The 17,087-nt window shown below is 36.8% G+C and overlaps 1 protein-coding gene across 1 annotated transcript; it reads left to right on the top strand.

The window, feature by feature from the left end:
• Positions 1–12,114: 12,114 nt before the first annotated feature.
• On the top strand, positions 12,115–14,358 carry LOC113294306. Its single transcript, XM_026542702.1, has 2 exons — positions 12,115–13,649; positions 13,755–14,358. The coding sequence occupies exons 1-2, from the start codon at positions 12,115–12,117 to the stop codon at positions 14,356–14,358; spliced, it is 2,139 nt and encodes a 712-aa protein (XP_026398487.1).
• The last annotated feature ends 2,729 nt before the right edge of the window (positions 14,359–17,087 follow it).

Raw genomic sequence — 17,087 nt, 5'->3', positions numbered from 1 at the left:
ACGCACGAATTTTTCCACCCCAGTCATCCACCAATACACAGTCATCCGCCACAACAATGGCCACGTCATCAAAAGTGATGACATGTCATATGCCACGACAGCCAGAGGGCCAGTCATCAGATGCCACCTCATCAACTGGTCTAGTCAGCGTCTGCCATGTCAGCAACTGGTCCAGTCATTAACCTCCACGTCATCATACGGTAAAGTCAACATGTATATCCAGTCACCACCTGCCACGTCAGCAACAGGTCCAGTCGTCGACTGCCACGTCAACAAACAGTCAAGTCAGCACCCGCCACGTCAGCAGAGTCGCTGCCACATCAGCAAACCCAATTGTCACGTCAGCAGAAACGACCAACCAGTGGCCGTCACGTCAGCACCATAGTGACATGTAAGCACAATGACCGACCATTAGCTTCCACGTCACCACCAAAGTGCCACGCCATCGTGCCACGTCAGCCACGTTAGGCAGTCGGAATATTCCGTTAAGTGATGACGCCGTCAGGATATCCAGTTAATATCAAGAATATTCCGTTAAACACTAACGGAGTTATAACGCCGTTACATGCGTAAGCATGACATCAGCAGCGACGCCATCGTGTCGTCAGCATTGCGTCATCATATTCTCAGGCGACGATTGCCGGCAGAAAACCCCGGCGGCCACTGCCGACCAGATTATTCTGTTTCGATGTAGCAAGATGCAGCTTAATATCGTAGATCTGATTCGGTGTAGCACGATCGAAAAAACGGGGGTCTAACTACACCACCCAATATTTAGCTTAGCAATCTGTATGGACTAACTCCGAAATACTTTGCTAGAGAATCAACTAGACAGTCAGACTCAATCTAGATAAAAAGTATCTCAAGGAGTTATTATCTCAATCTCTCGATTTGATCTTTACTCAAGCAAATAGAAATTTGCGAGTCTTTATCAAAGAGAGATAAATTGGACGGTACCAAAGACCAATGTCCAAGGATCAATCAACAACCAAAGGTTGGATTTCCAATTGATGATCACGAACGCACAACCTGTATTAATTCAATTATATAAAATATAATGCGGAAAAGAAATAACACAGACACCAGAAATTTTGTTAACGAGGAAACCGCAACTGCAGAAATTTTCCTTCGTTAGAGATGCAGTTTCATCACATCCAATAGACGCATTCAAAGCGTTGACACATAGAGATTTTTCTTCCATAGAATCATTAGAAGCAGCAGTTGACAGGAGATGTTTGTCAGATCTAATACTTCCTTTTACAAAGTCCTTGATCCTTTCTGTTTTCAACGGTTTATTGAATAGATTACCAATTGAACATCACTCATCAGCCCATGACAAGTTTGAGGATTTATCTGTTTCGGAAACAGCATTGAATGCAAATGTAGAAATAGAGCATGGATCATGAAATAACACTTTTCCAAAAGAGGTATTCATGGAGAAAGTGTGGCGGTTGTTTTTAACTCCCGGTGAAGCTTCGATTGAGACATTACAGTCCATATAGTCAGATCGCCGCAAACACATACTTTTGAGGTCTTAAACGTGTTTGCCTGCTCTGATACCAATTGAAAAAGAGGGGGTCTAACAACACCACCTAATATTTCGTTTAGCAATCTGTATGGACTAACTCCGAAATACTTTGCTAGAGAATCAACTAGATAGTCGGACTCAATCTAGATAAAAAGTATATAACGGAGTTATTATCTCAATCTCTCGATTTGATCTTTACTCAAGCAAATAGAAATCTGCGAGTCTTTTATCAAAGATAGATAACTTGGACGGTAGAAAAGACCAATATCCAAGGATCAATCAATATCAATCAACAACCAAAGGTTGGATTTCCAATTGATGATCACGAACGCACAACCTGTATTATTTCAATTGTATAAAATATAATGCGGAAAAGAAATAATACAGACACCAGAAATTTTGTTAACGAGGAAACCTCATATGCAGAAAACCCCCGGGACCTAGTCCAGATTGAATACACACTGTATTAAGCCGCTACAGACACTAGCCTACTCCAAGCTAACTTCGGACTGGACTATAGTTGAACCCCTATCAATCTCCCGCTGATACAAAGTACAGTTGTACTCCTACGCCTCTGATCCCAGCAGGATACTGCACACTTGATTCCCTTAGCTGATCTCACCCACAACCAATAGTTGTTGTAACCCAAAATCACAAACTTGATAATAAACAGATCTGTCTCACACAGAAAAGTCTATCAAAGGATAAATCTGTCTCCCATAGATAAACCCTAGGTTTTGTTCCGTCTTAAGATATAAAATCAAGTTGAACAGGAACCAATTGATAATCCGGTCTTATATTCCCGAAGAACAACCTAGATTAATTAATCACCTCTCTACAATCCTTCCTGACTACACAAGCGGATTTTCGAAGAATCACAAACAGTGAGACGAAGATGTTTGTGACTCTTTTTCTTGCTATCGGAGAACTCTCACTATCTCAAGCCAATCAAACGATTGTACTCGTACGATAGAAGATGCAAGATCAGATCACACAACTACGATAAAGTAGTATATGTCTGGCTTCACAATCCCAATGAAGTATTTAAGTCGTTAACCTGATTTTAGAGAAGAAAATCAAAGGTTAATGGAGATCGACTCTAGCGAGTGCACTAGCAGCACACAGACGTGTGGGGATTAGGTTTTGCTCAATGCTAGATGTCTCCTTTATATAGCCTTCAAATCAGGGTTTTTCCTTAGTTACAGAGCAATCCTTATTCACCGTTAGATGAAAATCTGATTTAGATTCAAGCTAATATTTCTCAACCGTTAGATCGAAAACTTAGCTTGTCACACACACTTGGGTACACGTTTACTGGGTTCGTGAAAAGCATGCCCAAACGTGTACGTTCATGTTGGTTAAACATAGTAACCCAAAAGGTTAACCATATGAGCATTTTATATTAACCTTGTTCTTCTTCACCATAACTAGTTCAATTGACTCAAATGAACTAGTTAGAGAGTTGTTCAATTGCTATGAGATCTTATGTAACTACACAAGACACAATTGAAACAAAGATGATTCGATTCGATTTAATCGGCTCATGAACATTATAACCACGGTTTGCATAAAGCATTCCTTAGTAATTTAATGTTTCTTGTTCAGAGCACATCTTTAGATCATAACCTATTAAGTTCACAAACAAGTTCGCGGAATTAAGTTAATCGGTTGAATTTTCCAAACTCAACAGAAATTCTCGGTTCGAGAACTTCCGCCAGTTCGCGGACTAAGCACACAAATGAGTTTTGGAAAATCCCGCAGAAATTCTCGGTCGAGAACTTCCGACAGTTCGTGGACTTGGCAAGCCAATTCCACAATCCTCCCGATTTCTCTTGATCAACAAAGTTCGAAACCTTCGGTTCAAGGAATACATGGTTATGTAGTCTAAACTCTCATTTCAATCAATGAGATATTCTCAGAAGACGCTATGTAGCCGTTATTCATAGACTGATTCACGTCCGAGCAATTCTCAAAGTGATTGAAACTTTTCATGACTTTCGTCACTAGGCGTCACTAGGTGAAGACAAACCTGATCAAAACGAAACGCTTTACCAACACACGATTTCGAGATAAAAGATAAACAATGAATGCTCATCTCGAAATGTCAAGTGTGTATAATCTAATCTATATAGCATACGACTTTTGTCTCATAAGAAGTAGGAGATAGAATAGATAGAATTTTGAGTGATAGATAAGTTCAAGTCTCCACATACCTTTTTATTGATGAATGTCCACGGTTCCTTCTATAGATCTTCGTCGTTGTATGATGAATCACCATGAATTCCATGAGATTAACTACACTTTTCCTATCCTAGTCCGAGATTTAGCTATGTACGCTAGAAATCAAGACTCATAGTTTTGATCACTAACATTGACAAACATGCTTGAGATAGAAACGCATGCGAGGTTGACCGAGCTATGCTCTAACAATCTCCCCCTTTGTCAATTTTAGTGACAAAACTAGTAATACATATGGAGTACAAAAAAGATAAACTTTAGTGGCTCATATTCCATAATCTAATCTTCAACGTTCCCAGAAATCTTCGTCCTTCCAAGTACTCCAATGATCCCAAAGGTTGTAAGTTTAGCATCACCATTGTTGAAGATCCGTAGCTATAACAATGAGAGAAATCAATATTCTCGATCATTATTATACAGTGTCATAGTACTATTATGTAACATCAAAGTCCAATTGTATCACGACTTTAACAATACTACTATGGTGATATGTATCACTCCCCCATAGTCAATACTCCATCTCGATCATGGAAACCACTCCCCCTTACACAATGATCCGAAAATCATATGTATTTGTAGTGTGAACTACAATATTTCTCCCCCTTTTTGTCAATAAAATTGGCAAAATACAAGAACGGGATCATAATGAAATTTCCACAAGGGACATTTCATAGACTAAAAGAAAAATACATACCAACTTAATTTAGATGCAATCATAAAGCCGAAGCTAAATGCATTCATCAAGGAGTTTTAAGATACAAGATAACCCCTGTAAAATTCCACAGCCGCACTCCCCGCAAGATATTACCATTAAGCACAAGTTCAAAAGAACTCTCCCCATTTGATGTCATTCCCGAAAGAACAACAAGAGCGACCTTAATTTCGAAAGAAAAGAAAGATTTTTTAAATTGGACACCAAAAACCATAGGAATGATTTTATATATCCAAAGCTCAACCAAATTAATCACAAGTAAACCCATGATTAATTCAATTTGAATACGCAACTAAATCAAACCACAAAAGTGATCAATTTAATTGAAAGGTGCTCAACATAAGTAAACTTACTGAGATACGACTAAGGTAATCATACGGATATGACTAACTTAATCGTTCACATATTCAACATAAGGAGAACCTTATGGAATACATGACTACATTAACCAATAGAACATGATTAGTATAGCCGTTCATATACTCAACACAAGAATTTGTGGAATATATGAAAACTAAACTAGATTAATTATAAGAGAACCCAAAATTAATCTAATTGGAATGCAAACAATCAAACTAATCACCGAAGTAATCAATTTAATTATTTTTGGGCTCAACATAAGAGAACTTATGGAACCCCGACTAAGTTCATCATGGAATATGACAACCTTAACCGTACATGTACTCGACATAAGAAAGAAAACTTATGGAGTACAAAATAAATAACCAAACTGGTTGATTAATTTAGTTCCTATTGCTCAACATATAGTATCTTATGGAACAACCAACAAAGCCAATAAGAAAAATCGACTTAGTTGTATCGTGCTCAACATAAGATACACAACGAGGCCTTCACGGTAAAACATAGCAAGATGGATCAATGAAGATCAATACCGTGGATAACATACAAGGATCTATTCTATTTTCGCATCATTATATGCATAACAACATAATACACTTTATCCTTGTCGAACAAAAGATTTTATCCTATTTTCCATCAAATACATGATTACATAGGCATAACTTTTGTAATTGTCAAAAGTCCATTCGTCCTTTCATCAGTACGAATACTAATTCATGAACGACTTTATTTTTGACCGCAATATGGGACCTTCAAGTTTACGCACGCAAACAATACATATCCCATAAACAAATTGCAATATCACAAAATCAAAGATCAATACTGCAATAAAATCATCCTCCAAATATTTTTAGAATTTAATACCAATAAACCTAAAAAATAAGCAAGAAGATGAAAACAAAAATAGCTATGTGCAGTCACAATCATCGCTATTCAAAGCACTAGTTATTCTTCCAACAATCCAAAAAGAAGACTTACTAGGCATTGTAGATCTTTCTCAGGGCATCTACAGAAAACTCATTTTCTCTTGATTGTAGACTTCTTCTTTATCATCCTTGAGGAAGTAATTCCTTTGCACAGAAATACGTTGACTGCTTCTACTGCATTACTTTTGTAAGTGCCTCTAGTTACATGAGCCATGAAAACGCAAGAGAAGAAAGGAGAAGACAAGAGGATACATAAGTGTCAAACCCTAATCCTTGACACAATCTTCCACAGTTTAAGGAACCATAATCAATATTGTTAGCAGAAAATTTTCTTAACAAACATAGATACATACTTGAGCCACCAGATGCAGAGCCTCAACCTCTCAAGCTAAGAATGACGATGCAGGCGTCTCCGAGCTCAACTAGAGACAAAGTGAGCCAGATGCTCCCCTTGCTTGTCAAAGATTGTTGCATAAACAGGTTTTCTTTTGATTCTGAAAGTATTGACTTTGCACCTTTGATTATCCAGACTCAACTTTTGCATGTTCTCTTGTATTTTAGAAATTCGTTTGTTCATTTGTTTGAATCTCCAACACGTGTTTTAAACATGGTTTGCATTTCCACAAAACGAAAAACCCGGCGATCTTTTGTCTTGATGAAATGCCTTTTGTTTATCACAACTGCCAGCCTTTGTTTTCCCATAACTCTTAGGAATATAGTTGACGATACTTGCAGTCTTGCTCTTAAATCTTAAACCATTAGTATTTCCAAAGGATTTCTGACCAAATAACATTGCTGAGATTTTATCAGAACTTCTAGACAATCGTTGAAGATCATCTATGAGAATATTAATCTCTTTTTCCTTCATACCAATGCTTCTGGTGAGTTGATCAGTAAGAAAATCTATCTCAAACTCTTTCACCTGGATCAGTGATTCTAGTTTCTTCAATGAAGCTTTTAATTGAAGATTTTCTTGAAGGACCTCTTTATTCAAGAATTCAAAAATCTCTGTGTCAGACTCAATCTCCGAATCATACCTTGAGTATGTGGATGTTTCCTTCGTTAGAGATGCAGTTTCATCACATCCAATAGACGCATTCAAAGCGTTGACACATAGAGATTTTTCTTCCATAGAATCATTAGAAGCAGCAGTTGACAGGAGATGTTTGTCAGATCTAATACTTCCTTTTACAAAGTCCTTGATCCTTTCTGTTTTCAACGGTTTATTGAATAGATTACCAATTGAACATCACTCATCAGCCCATGACAAGTTTGAGGATTTATCTGTTTCGGAAACAGCATTGAATGCAAATGTAGAAATAGAGCATGGATCATGAAATAACACTTTTCCAAAAGAGGTATTCATGGAGAAAGTGTGGCGGTTGTTTTTAACTCCCGGTGAAGCTTCGATTGAGACATTACAGTCCATATAGTCAGATCGCCGCAAACACATACTTTTGAGGTCTTAAACGTGTTTGCCTGCTCTGATACCAATTGAAAAAGAGGGGGTCTAACAACACCACCTAATATTTCGTTTAGCAATCTGTATGGACTAACTCCGAAATACTTTGCTAGATAATCAACTAGATAGTCGGACTCAATCTAGATAAAAAGTATATAACGGAGTTATTATCTCAATCTCTCGATTTGATCTTTACTCAAGCAAATAGAAATCTGCGAGTCTTTTATCAAAGATAGATAACTTGGACGGTAGCAAAGACCAATATCCAAGGATCAATCAATATCAATCAACAACCAAAGGTTGGATTTCCAATTGATGATCACGAACGCACAACCTGTATTAATTCAATTATATAAAATATAATGCGGAAAAGAAATAACACAGACACCAGAAATTTTGTTAACGAGGAAACCGCAACTGCAGAAAAACCCCGGGACCTAGTCCAGATTGGATACACACTGTATTAAGCCGCTATAGGCACTAGCTTACTCCAAGCTAACTTCAGACTGGACTATAGTTGAACCCCTATCAATCTCCCACTGATACAAGGTACAATTGTACTTCTACTCCTCTGATCCCAACAGGATACTGCGCACTTGATTCCCTTAGCTGATCTCACCCACAACCAAGAGTTGTTATAACCCAAAATCACAGACTTGATAATAAACAGATCTGTCTCACACAGAAAAGTCTATCAAAGGATAAATCTGTCTCCCACAGATACACCCTAGGTTTTGTTCCGTCTTAAGATATAAAATCAAGGTGAACATGAACCAATTGATAATCCGGTCTTATATTCCCGAAGAACAGCCTAGATTAATCAATCACCTCTCTACAATCCTTCCTGACTACACAAGCGGATTGTCGAGGAACCACAAGCAGTGAGACGAAGATGTTTGTGACTTCTTTATCTTGCCTATCGGAGAACTCTCACGATATCAAACCAATCAATCGATTGTACTTGCACGATAGAAGATGCAAGATCAGATCACACAACTACGATAAAGTTGTATCGGCCTGGCTTCACAATCCCAATGAAGTATTTAAGTCGTTAACCTGATTTTAGAGAAGAAAATCAGATCAAAGAAAAAAACTTAAATCAAAAAACTTATACAAAATAGCGAAACTTAAATCGAAAATCAGATCGAAGAAAAAAAAACATCAAAGAAATCAACAAAAGAACCGATCAATCATCTAGCAGAGTAATTCACGATGGTCTAGCAGAGCTATTTTTATCGAGGTTCCTAACAGTATATGATTAACGAGGATTTGAGAAATCTCGAATTGTCCTCATTTATTAGTTTTTAGTTAGTTTCCTTTCCCTAGTAAACTTTCCTTTGTCTTCTCTTTAATGTATTTACTACTTATATAAATATGGAGTATGACTTTTGCATAGTAAAACGACATACTGATTGAAAGAAAACGTTTATCTGATACCAATTTTATCACCTTTCATCGCTAAATTCAGATGACTGTGCTCTTTATGAATGCTAAAAACCACTAGATATGTTGGTTTGGGTATTGGTATTTTTTATTGGTCCACTTCTTAAGACCGATGAGCACTTCAGTCAAAATACATGGTGTACCAATATTAATAAGAACGGAAAACAATGACCTAATAATTAAAGAGCGCACTTTTTATTATTACTTCTTGCCATTTTTCAGCCACAACTATTCTGAAAAACATAGACATATTCAGGTAAGGTTACGCCTTACCCTTCTTGTTTTTGCCGATCCATACTTGGGTTTGCGATTGGCTTAAAGAACTTGCGATGTTCAATTGTCGGTTTGGTGCAGTTCTCTCCAATTTCCCATTTCGTTAATTTGAATATTTTCTCTGCATTTTAACTTCTGTTTTCGTACAGTTACTACCAAGCTATAACAATGTTAAAACTATTCTTGGCAGTCTCTTTGGTTTTGCTATTTCCTTTCATTTTATAATGATTTAGTACGAGATATCGTTAGTGATGTGCATTCTTTCTTTCATGTATAATTTATGTCTACCACTGTTGATTGATGAACTGCCCAATGAATTCATTTTTCGGTTCATCATACTTGTATTTCTGCATAAAATAAAAAATAATTGTTATAGGGAAAACCATATTAGTTTGTCCATTCTATGGACATAACATTTTCACGTGTAATTTTAGATTAACTTAATAAATTATATGCTCCAAAAGCAAAAAATCTGTGGAGGAAAATTTACTTACCTCAAATTGGGTTCACAAATAATAGCGTGTTCATATCGATGTATGGATGGGGATGAATACACCATGGATGCATCCGTGACTGTGCAAAAAGAGGACAAGTCGGAAAGCTATGCACTGTTGCGAATCTATGTGAGTTTAACACATTGCTGGTTTAGCTATTAGCTAGGTCGTGTGTACTCTTGTCACGTCCCGCTCATACATTACCAAAGGCCAGTTGTCTTTGCTTTTGCATCCAAAAAGTCTATCAAAGCGTGCATCATTGTGTTCTTCTTGAAAACATATGCCAAAACAAAAGGAGTGTCCAATATTAGGACGCTTTTACAGCTCGACATTGATGCAATAGATTCAACACAATGTTGTCTAGAGATATGAATCACTTCATTCTTTACACAAATTGGCACGTGGGTATATTCGTTATAGTTGCAGGAAATCCCACACTACACCCCTCATATGATTTCATTATTATTCAACTCATTTTTAGGTTTAAACTCTTAATTTTATTGATCAATCTTAAAATCTTCTTACAAGAAAAGATAAAGAAATTAAGAATAATCTTTGCTCTAGACTTTCTCTCTCTTATTTACTTGTTTCTTACTTCAAAAAAGATCTCTCCCTCTTTTCACAACTCGAACGACTATTTATAAGAAAATACATAGTGGATGGCAGCTAATCTGTCCTTTATTTTCGGGTATGGTCTGCGACATTCTCGCAACCTTACAAATGTTAATTTCGCAAATTCTCTAATCTTTGCTGGACTATCATATCTTTCTCGTGATCTTAGCTGACGTCATTTATTTTATCATTTCTGAAATTATTCTGCGACGCTGCGGTGTTGTGTCATTGATAATTTCGCTAAAACATTGTCATTGCGAAATTCTGATCCTACATTCGTTATGGTCAATACATAACAGCTACACCAGTGCACGAACTATTCTTAAGCAGTTTGGCAACCTCTTTTCTGATTGCATCAATCCTTGTTCCTATTAATTAGTTGACTTATTAAATTCGGCTACTATAGGCATTTATCCGTCACATTCCTAAAACTTGAACTACAAATAGATGGATTCACGTATAATTTCTATCTGCGACATTTCAGATGAACTAGGCTCGCTGAATTCAGTTTTAATCCATCAAACTCGTACGTCTTTTGGTATTCTGTTAGAAGTACAATGAACTAGACTCGCTGAATTCCCAAAATTTATTCCTAAGTGAGATAAGGAATATGCTGCAAGTTGGCTTAAATAACTTGCACCATCCCGTGCTCAGTTCAATCCAATTTTCTCCAACTTCTCATTTGATTAATTTAAATAGTTCGCCAATCTTTTACTTCCGTTTTTTTTCACGGCTACTACAGAGCTAACTATTCTTGACAACTTGCCAGTTTGGTTTAGTGCTGTATTTCTAGTACTTTGATTTATAATAATTTATATGATTATATCTACCACTTTTTAGTGAACTAGACGTGTCAAATGCATTTCCGTTCATCATGCCCCACGTAAAAACTAAAAGGTGGGTGTGATTTTTTATTTTTTTTTCTTTTTTTATGCTCATGTACAAGTTAACCACGGCATCCCTGGATGCCCTAGATGACTGAATCAATCTCTTTGAATCCGATAGGTCATTAACCAATTGGGTCAAAAAAAATTCTACCAAGTTTTTAAAACTTTAGCTAGATTTTTAATGAAAACTTACAATAAAACCAAAACTGACCAGGTTGGAAATAAAACCAAGTTAATTTTATGATTTTTTTTTTCAAATTTATATTTACAGTAATTTGTGTGTTAGAATCGACTAGGTTTATACACTCAAGCAGTTTGTGGTTATGTGCTTAAAAAGCTCTACAACTAGAATTGCTCAAGTGAAATGTTAGACCTAGTCGATTCTACTTTAATTAATTTATGTGCTTGATTTTAAAAACTAGCCAGGAGCTGTGAAGCACGGACACATCAGATTCGTTTCCGTGTCCGTGTCGGACGCACTATGGACACATGACGCGGCCACGACGCCCACACGACGCGTGTCGGACGCATCAAAATCCGTGTCCTCACTTGACGCACGTTGGACGCACATTGGACACACATCGGACACACTCGGACGCACGTCGGACGCATATGTTACCCTCTATCTTAAATTCCAAAAAAAAAAAAAATTTTTATCAAAACTCATCTCTCTCTCTCGTCTATCTTCTACTCTCAGAACTCAGAAGAATACCCCTTCCCACAGTCTCCCTCACCTTTACTCTTCTCTTCTCAGATCTAAGTTGATCATCCGAAAATCAACTTATTTAGTTTTTTACAATCATTTTCTAGTTGTTATGGCTTTATCTCGTAGTTGTTTACATTGAATTTGAAGGTATGTTCTCTTTCTTTTACTCTCCCTTCTTCCTTCTGATTTGCATGATTTTGTTGAGTTATTGATTTTTTGTTCTATTTTCAATCTATTGTGAATTTGGGTTGTTGCTGTATTTGGTGAATTTGGGTTTTGTTTTGATTTTAGTGGTGGGGATCATGTGTATTGTCTACTGTGTAGGTTTTAGGGTTTTTTTTGGGGCCTTTGGGGGCATTTTTGGTCGTTCATTGAATTTGAGCTTTATATATAATACTTATAATTTATCTTTTAATTTTCTGCTTGTATTTTGATGGCTATCATCTCTTTAATTTTGATGCAGATAGCCAGATATGAACGAAGAGGTTTTAAGCACTACTCCGCTATGGAGATATGTGACTAAGAAGGATAAAGTTAAAGGTGGTGGTAATTGGAATTTTGTATGTAACCACTGTCAAGTTCCATATTCGGGTTCATATTCAAGAGTGAAAGCACATTTGTTAAAGATTCCAGGCTCTGGAATTAGAATATGTCCAAAGGTCAGAGAACATAAACTTCAGGAAATGAAACAATTGAGTGATGAAGCTGAGGCCAGAGCAAAAACATCTAAGTTTAAAAGTGTGCCTCTGCCAACATGTGGATCAGGTAGTGGTTCTTCTTTTGCGTCAAATTCTTCATCACTTGTTGAAGATCCTAGGAAGAAGAAAAGAGGGGTTGAGAGCCCAATAGAGAAATTGTATAATGCTGCCAGACGTGAAGAAATGGATAGCATAATTGCACGGTTGTTTTATGCAGCTGGCTTGCCGTTCCATCTTGCTAGGTGTCCATATTATAAAGTTGCATTTAATTTGGCTACATCAGATAGTAAAAGCATTCAAGGTTATATTCCGCCGGGTTATAATAAACTAAGAACAACTCTTTTACGGAAGGAAAGAGAACATGTTGAGAAAGAGCTAGAACCAATTAAGAGCACTTGGAAAGAAAAAGGTGTGAGTATTGTGACCGATGGATGGACCGACGAACAACGAAGACCCCTCATGAACTTTATGGCTGTTTCAGAGGCTGGTGCAATGTTTATTAAAGCAGTCAACACTCAAGGGTCAGTGAAGGACAAAGAGTACATTTCTAAGTTGATCATTGAGACAATTACGGAAGTTGGGCATCAGAATGTTGTGCAAGTAATCACGGACAATGCACCAGTTTGTAAGAGTGCAGGGCTACTTGTAGAAGGTCAGTTTAAACACATTTTTTGGACTCCATGTGTAGTCCACACACTAAACCTTTCTTTAAAGAATATATGTCATCCGAGAGATATTCGAACTAATGTTTTAGTATATGAAGGGTGTGCTTGGATTAGTGAAATTATTGCTGAGGTGGTACTGATCAGAAACTTCATCACTAAACATTCCATGAGATTAGCCATGTTTAATGAACATGTGGAGTTAAAATTATTCACACTTGCAGAGACACGTTTTGCCTCTAGTATTATAATGCTTCAAAGATTTAAAGATGTGAAGCAAGGACTCCGTAACTTGGTAATTTGCAATCAATGGTCATCATATAAAGATGATGATCCTAATCAAGCATTGTTTATAAAAGAGAAGTTGTTGGATGATGATTGGTGGAACACTTTGCAGTATGTTATTGATTTTACAAAACCTATCATAGAAATGCTTAGATTATGCGACACAGACGAGCCTTGTCTTCACTTGGTTTATGAAAGGTGGGATCGAATGATAGATGAGGTAAAGAGCATTATACATCGCCACGAGGTCTTACAAGAATATGATATTTCACCATTTCATATGGTGGTGGACGGGATTTTAACAGATCGTTGGAGTAAAAGTAGCACACCGCTTCACTCTTTGGCACATTCATTGAACCCAAGGTATGTATGACAGTGTAAAATATGCAATCGCTTATTTATATTTTCTGGTCAGTTGAGTTAAATGTTAAAAAAATTTATACTAAAATCATAATTGAAACAACATAGGTATTATAGTCGTCAGTGGCTTGATGAACGTCCAGGGCGTGTTCCACCACATAGAGATCTTTTGATTGCAGGTCAAAGATTGAAGTGTTTCGAGAGGTATTACGATGCGGATGAGTTAAGAGAAGTTAACATTGAGTATGCTAAGTTTTCATCTTGCCGTGAAGAATTTGCAAATGCAAATACCATAAATGATAGATGGAGTATGAATCCTTATGTGTGGTGGGTTACTTATGGGGTGTATGCTCCTTTACTTCAGCAAAAAGCACTCATGTTGCTTGGCCAACCTTGTTCATCTTCTTGTAGTGAGAGAAACTGGAGTACGTATAGTTTCATAAATTCTGTGAAGAGAAATAAAATTACTCCACAAAGAGGTGAAGATTTGGTATTTGTTCATACTAATCTTCGTCTCTTATCAAGACGAAGCCCAGAATACTTGCTAGGGGATACAAGAATGTGGGACATTGGAGGTGATTCTTTTGATACTATGGAGGGTACTGTTGGTGTACTTGAAGTTGCTGATCTTTCTCTTAATGAGCCAGAGATGGAACGCATGATATTGGATGATAATGAAGCTAATGTGGAGGATCTATACCCCCTGGTTTGACTGTTGACGTTATTTTTTGGTGACCAGGTAACTGTCCATCTCCTTGATCTGTTTTATTCTAAAATTTTAGTTACTATCATGCCAATTCTTTGTTTTATGATGTGAATTCCCCCTGAAATTTGTGTTTAAACTGACCTTCTACAAGTAGCCCTGCACTCTTACAAACTCTGGCAACTTTCATTTATGCCAATTCTTTGTTTTAAATTTCTACAGCTGGATCCTGGATGTAGCGGCATTCACATCATACTTGGAGGATCCTTGTTTTTTGGGCTAGTATTTGGTTCATGAAGTTGCGCTGTTGCGGGAAGGACTTCACTCCCCTTTGCGAAGCCTTCTAATTTTTTGTTGATATGTATATATATAGACTAGTAAATGTCGCGGAAAGGACTTTACTCCCTTTTGCAAAGCCTTCTAATTTTTTGTTGATATGTATATATAGACTAGTAAATGTCTATATAACCTTTTGTTGATAATGGATATCTATGTTCTCCTGGAAGGCTGGAACATTTAGACAGGTAAATGCTTAATCTTTTATGTTAGGAATGGGGACAAACATATATAATTTAATGAAAATATTTATATATATACGTGTCCGTGTCCTAGTATTTTGAGAAATTGCCGGTCCTCGTGTCCGTGTCGTGTCGTGTCCGTGTCCGTGTCGTGTGTCGGTGCTTCCCAGGCCAGGAGTTTTTAATTTTTTTTTGTTAATTTTGGTCCATTATTTTAAAATTTATCAAAACACTTTTCTATTCTCAACCGACTGTGATAGCCAATGATGGCTGGAAAAATCTCATTATTTCTTTAAATTATGTTACCTACAATTCCACCAAGGCGGTCCTCCCACCGAAAGTTTCAGGATTTGAACACATTAAGTAGGTATTTGGTTTTCCATTCGCCCACACAAAGAATTGAGAGTGTTAGTTTCAACTATTTAAGAATACTGTTTGATATGTTCCTCATTCCACAATGGTGATCAAATAATTAATTTAGGTAAGGAAGTTGAAGAACTTTTGTTTTCTAAAGGAAAACAAGCAAATCGTCATTAGAAAATGCGAAATGATGATAATTACTACAGATACTACACAATCGTAATAGGTACGGCCGTACGGGGTTTTCCATGTGCCAGAGGACATCCGAAGGTAACAAAGTCCCATCCATCTAACTTTACGGAAATTGCTGGTGCACGTATTTTTCGGCAAGAGGCTTGGCCAATTTTGTGACTCATACGGCGTTATCATCCCCAATATAGTGGCCAATCATTTGCTGGGTTTGTGCAAATAAAGACAAAAATATCCCCTCAGGTAGAAGTTCATAAAATCTTTCCATTGCTTACGAGGAGAATTAAGTCCATCAATTTCAACAACTTCTGGAAATCAATACAATGGTGGTTTGTTAAAGAAACTGCATTACATCCGCCCCTTGGAGCATTGGAGTGAAGGTAATTCTAGGTGGTGATCCTATTAATACTTTTTTGTCGTGGGTCATTTTTATATGGCTAAAAAAAATGAAAGTTATACTTCTACCTAAATTCAATGCCAAGATATTACTACCCTAGAACTTATAGACAAATTAATTTTGGATAAAGAATGAATATGTGTCAGAAGATCTTGGGTCATGGACAAGGTAAAGATATGACTTTCTCCTTTACCCTTTCTTATGAGATGACATCCATGTCATGCTTTTACCTTTACCTTGACCTTGGCGTTGGAGATAAATTTTTGGTTATAAAAGTGCTAAATCTTAGGTGTCATGTCATTTTAAGACCTTCACCCCTAACATTGGAGATGCTCTTACTCTAAGATTGAATAGAGTCGGATGCCTAAGCCTTGCCGTGGCAGGGCGGACCAGGGGATTCAGCTCAGAAAGCTACTACCTTCGCTTCAAAAAAAGAAAAGAAAAAGAGGTATACATGAAACCAGTTTATTTTTTTGAAACGGAGGGCATGGCTTTTTTCTTCAATGCTCCAAATCTTTTTCTTTTTTGTTTTTTCTTTTTAATTATTTTCTAGTATATTTATTTTGAGTCCTTGGATTAGATCCATTACAAATTGGCGAAATCTATAGAAATTATCTTTCCTAATTACGCAGATTTAGCTAGGTAATTTGTAGACTGTGTTCGTTATTTTATTTCTTCCACAGGAGAAATGATACGGAAATTATTAAACAACAAACATTTTAGTATAACATTTATTACTCAGGCTAATTGTCAATTACTACTATGTCCAAGCATCATTTCATCACAGAGCTAGTCATAAAAAGTCGAACGGAAAGTAGGTTACATGAATTTGAATCCTGGACCTGTTCCATAGGGATTACAAGCCGTAAAGAATATTAACTAGTAGTATTGTAAAAATGAAAATAAGGAACGAAATATAAAGATCGTCTTCGTGACTTATCAAGGCTAAGTATAATAACTCCGTTACACTTGACTTTTGAATTGGCTATGAATGACTGCCATAGTAGATTCATGGTAAAAAATTCCCAAAACTCATTCAAAGTGAGATAAAAGGTACGACTCATTTTCCCCGTTCCTAATCCAAATGTCTGAAGGGTTGTTACTTTTCGTTGAGTTTTCTCTCAAAATACTTTACGGAACAAAACTCGATAAATCTAGCATCACCTCTAAGAATATAGAGATATACAAGTTAAGTTTACCGCTCATGCATCTAGTTTCAGGGGATTGGCTTAAACAACTCGCAGTCGGGTGGTAGTGGGTTCTATCTAGTTTTC

The sequence above is a fragment of the Papaver somniferum genome, chromosome 7, assembly GCF_003573695.1.
Source record: "Papaver somniferum cultivar HN1 chromosome 7, ASM357369v1, whole genome shotgun sequence".
Taxonomy (NCBI): Eukaryota; Viridiplantae; Streptophyta; class Magnoliopsida; order Ranunculales; family Papaveraceae; genus Papaver; species Papaver somniferum.
Note: the sequence above shows the minus strand (reverse complement) of the source record. Positions and strands in the feature narration are given on the sequence as shown.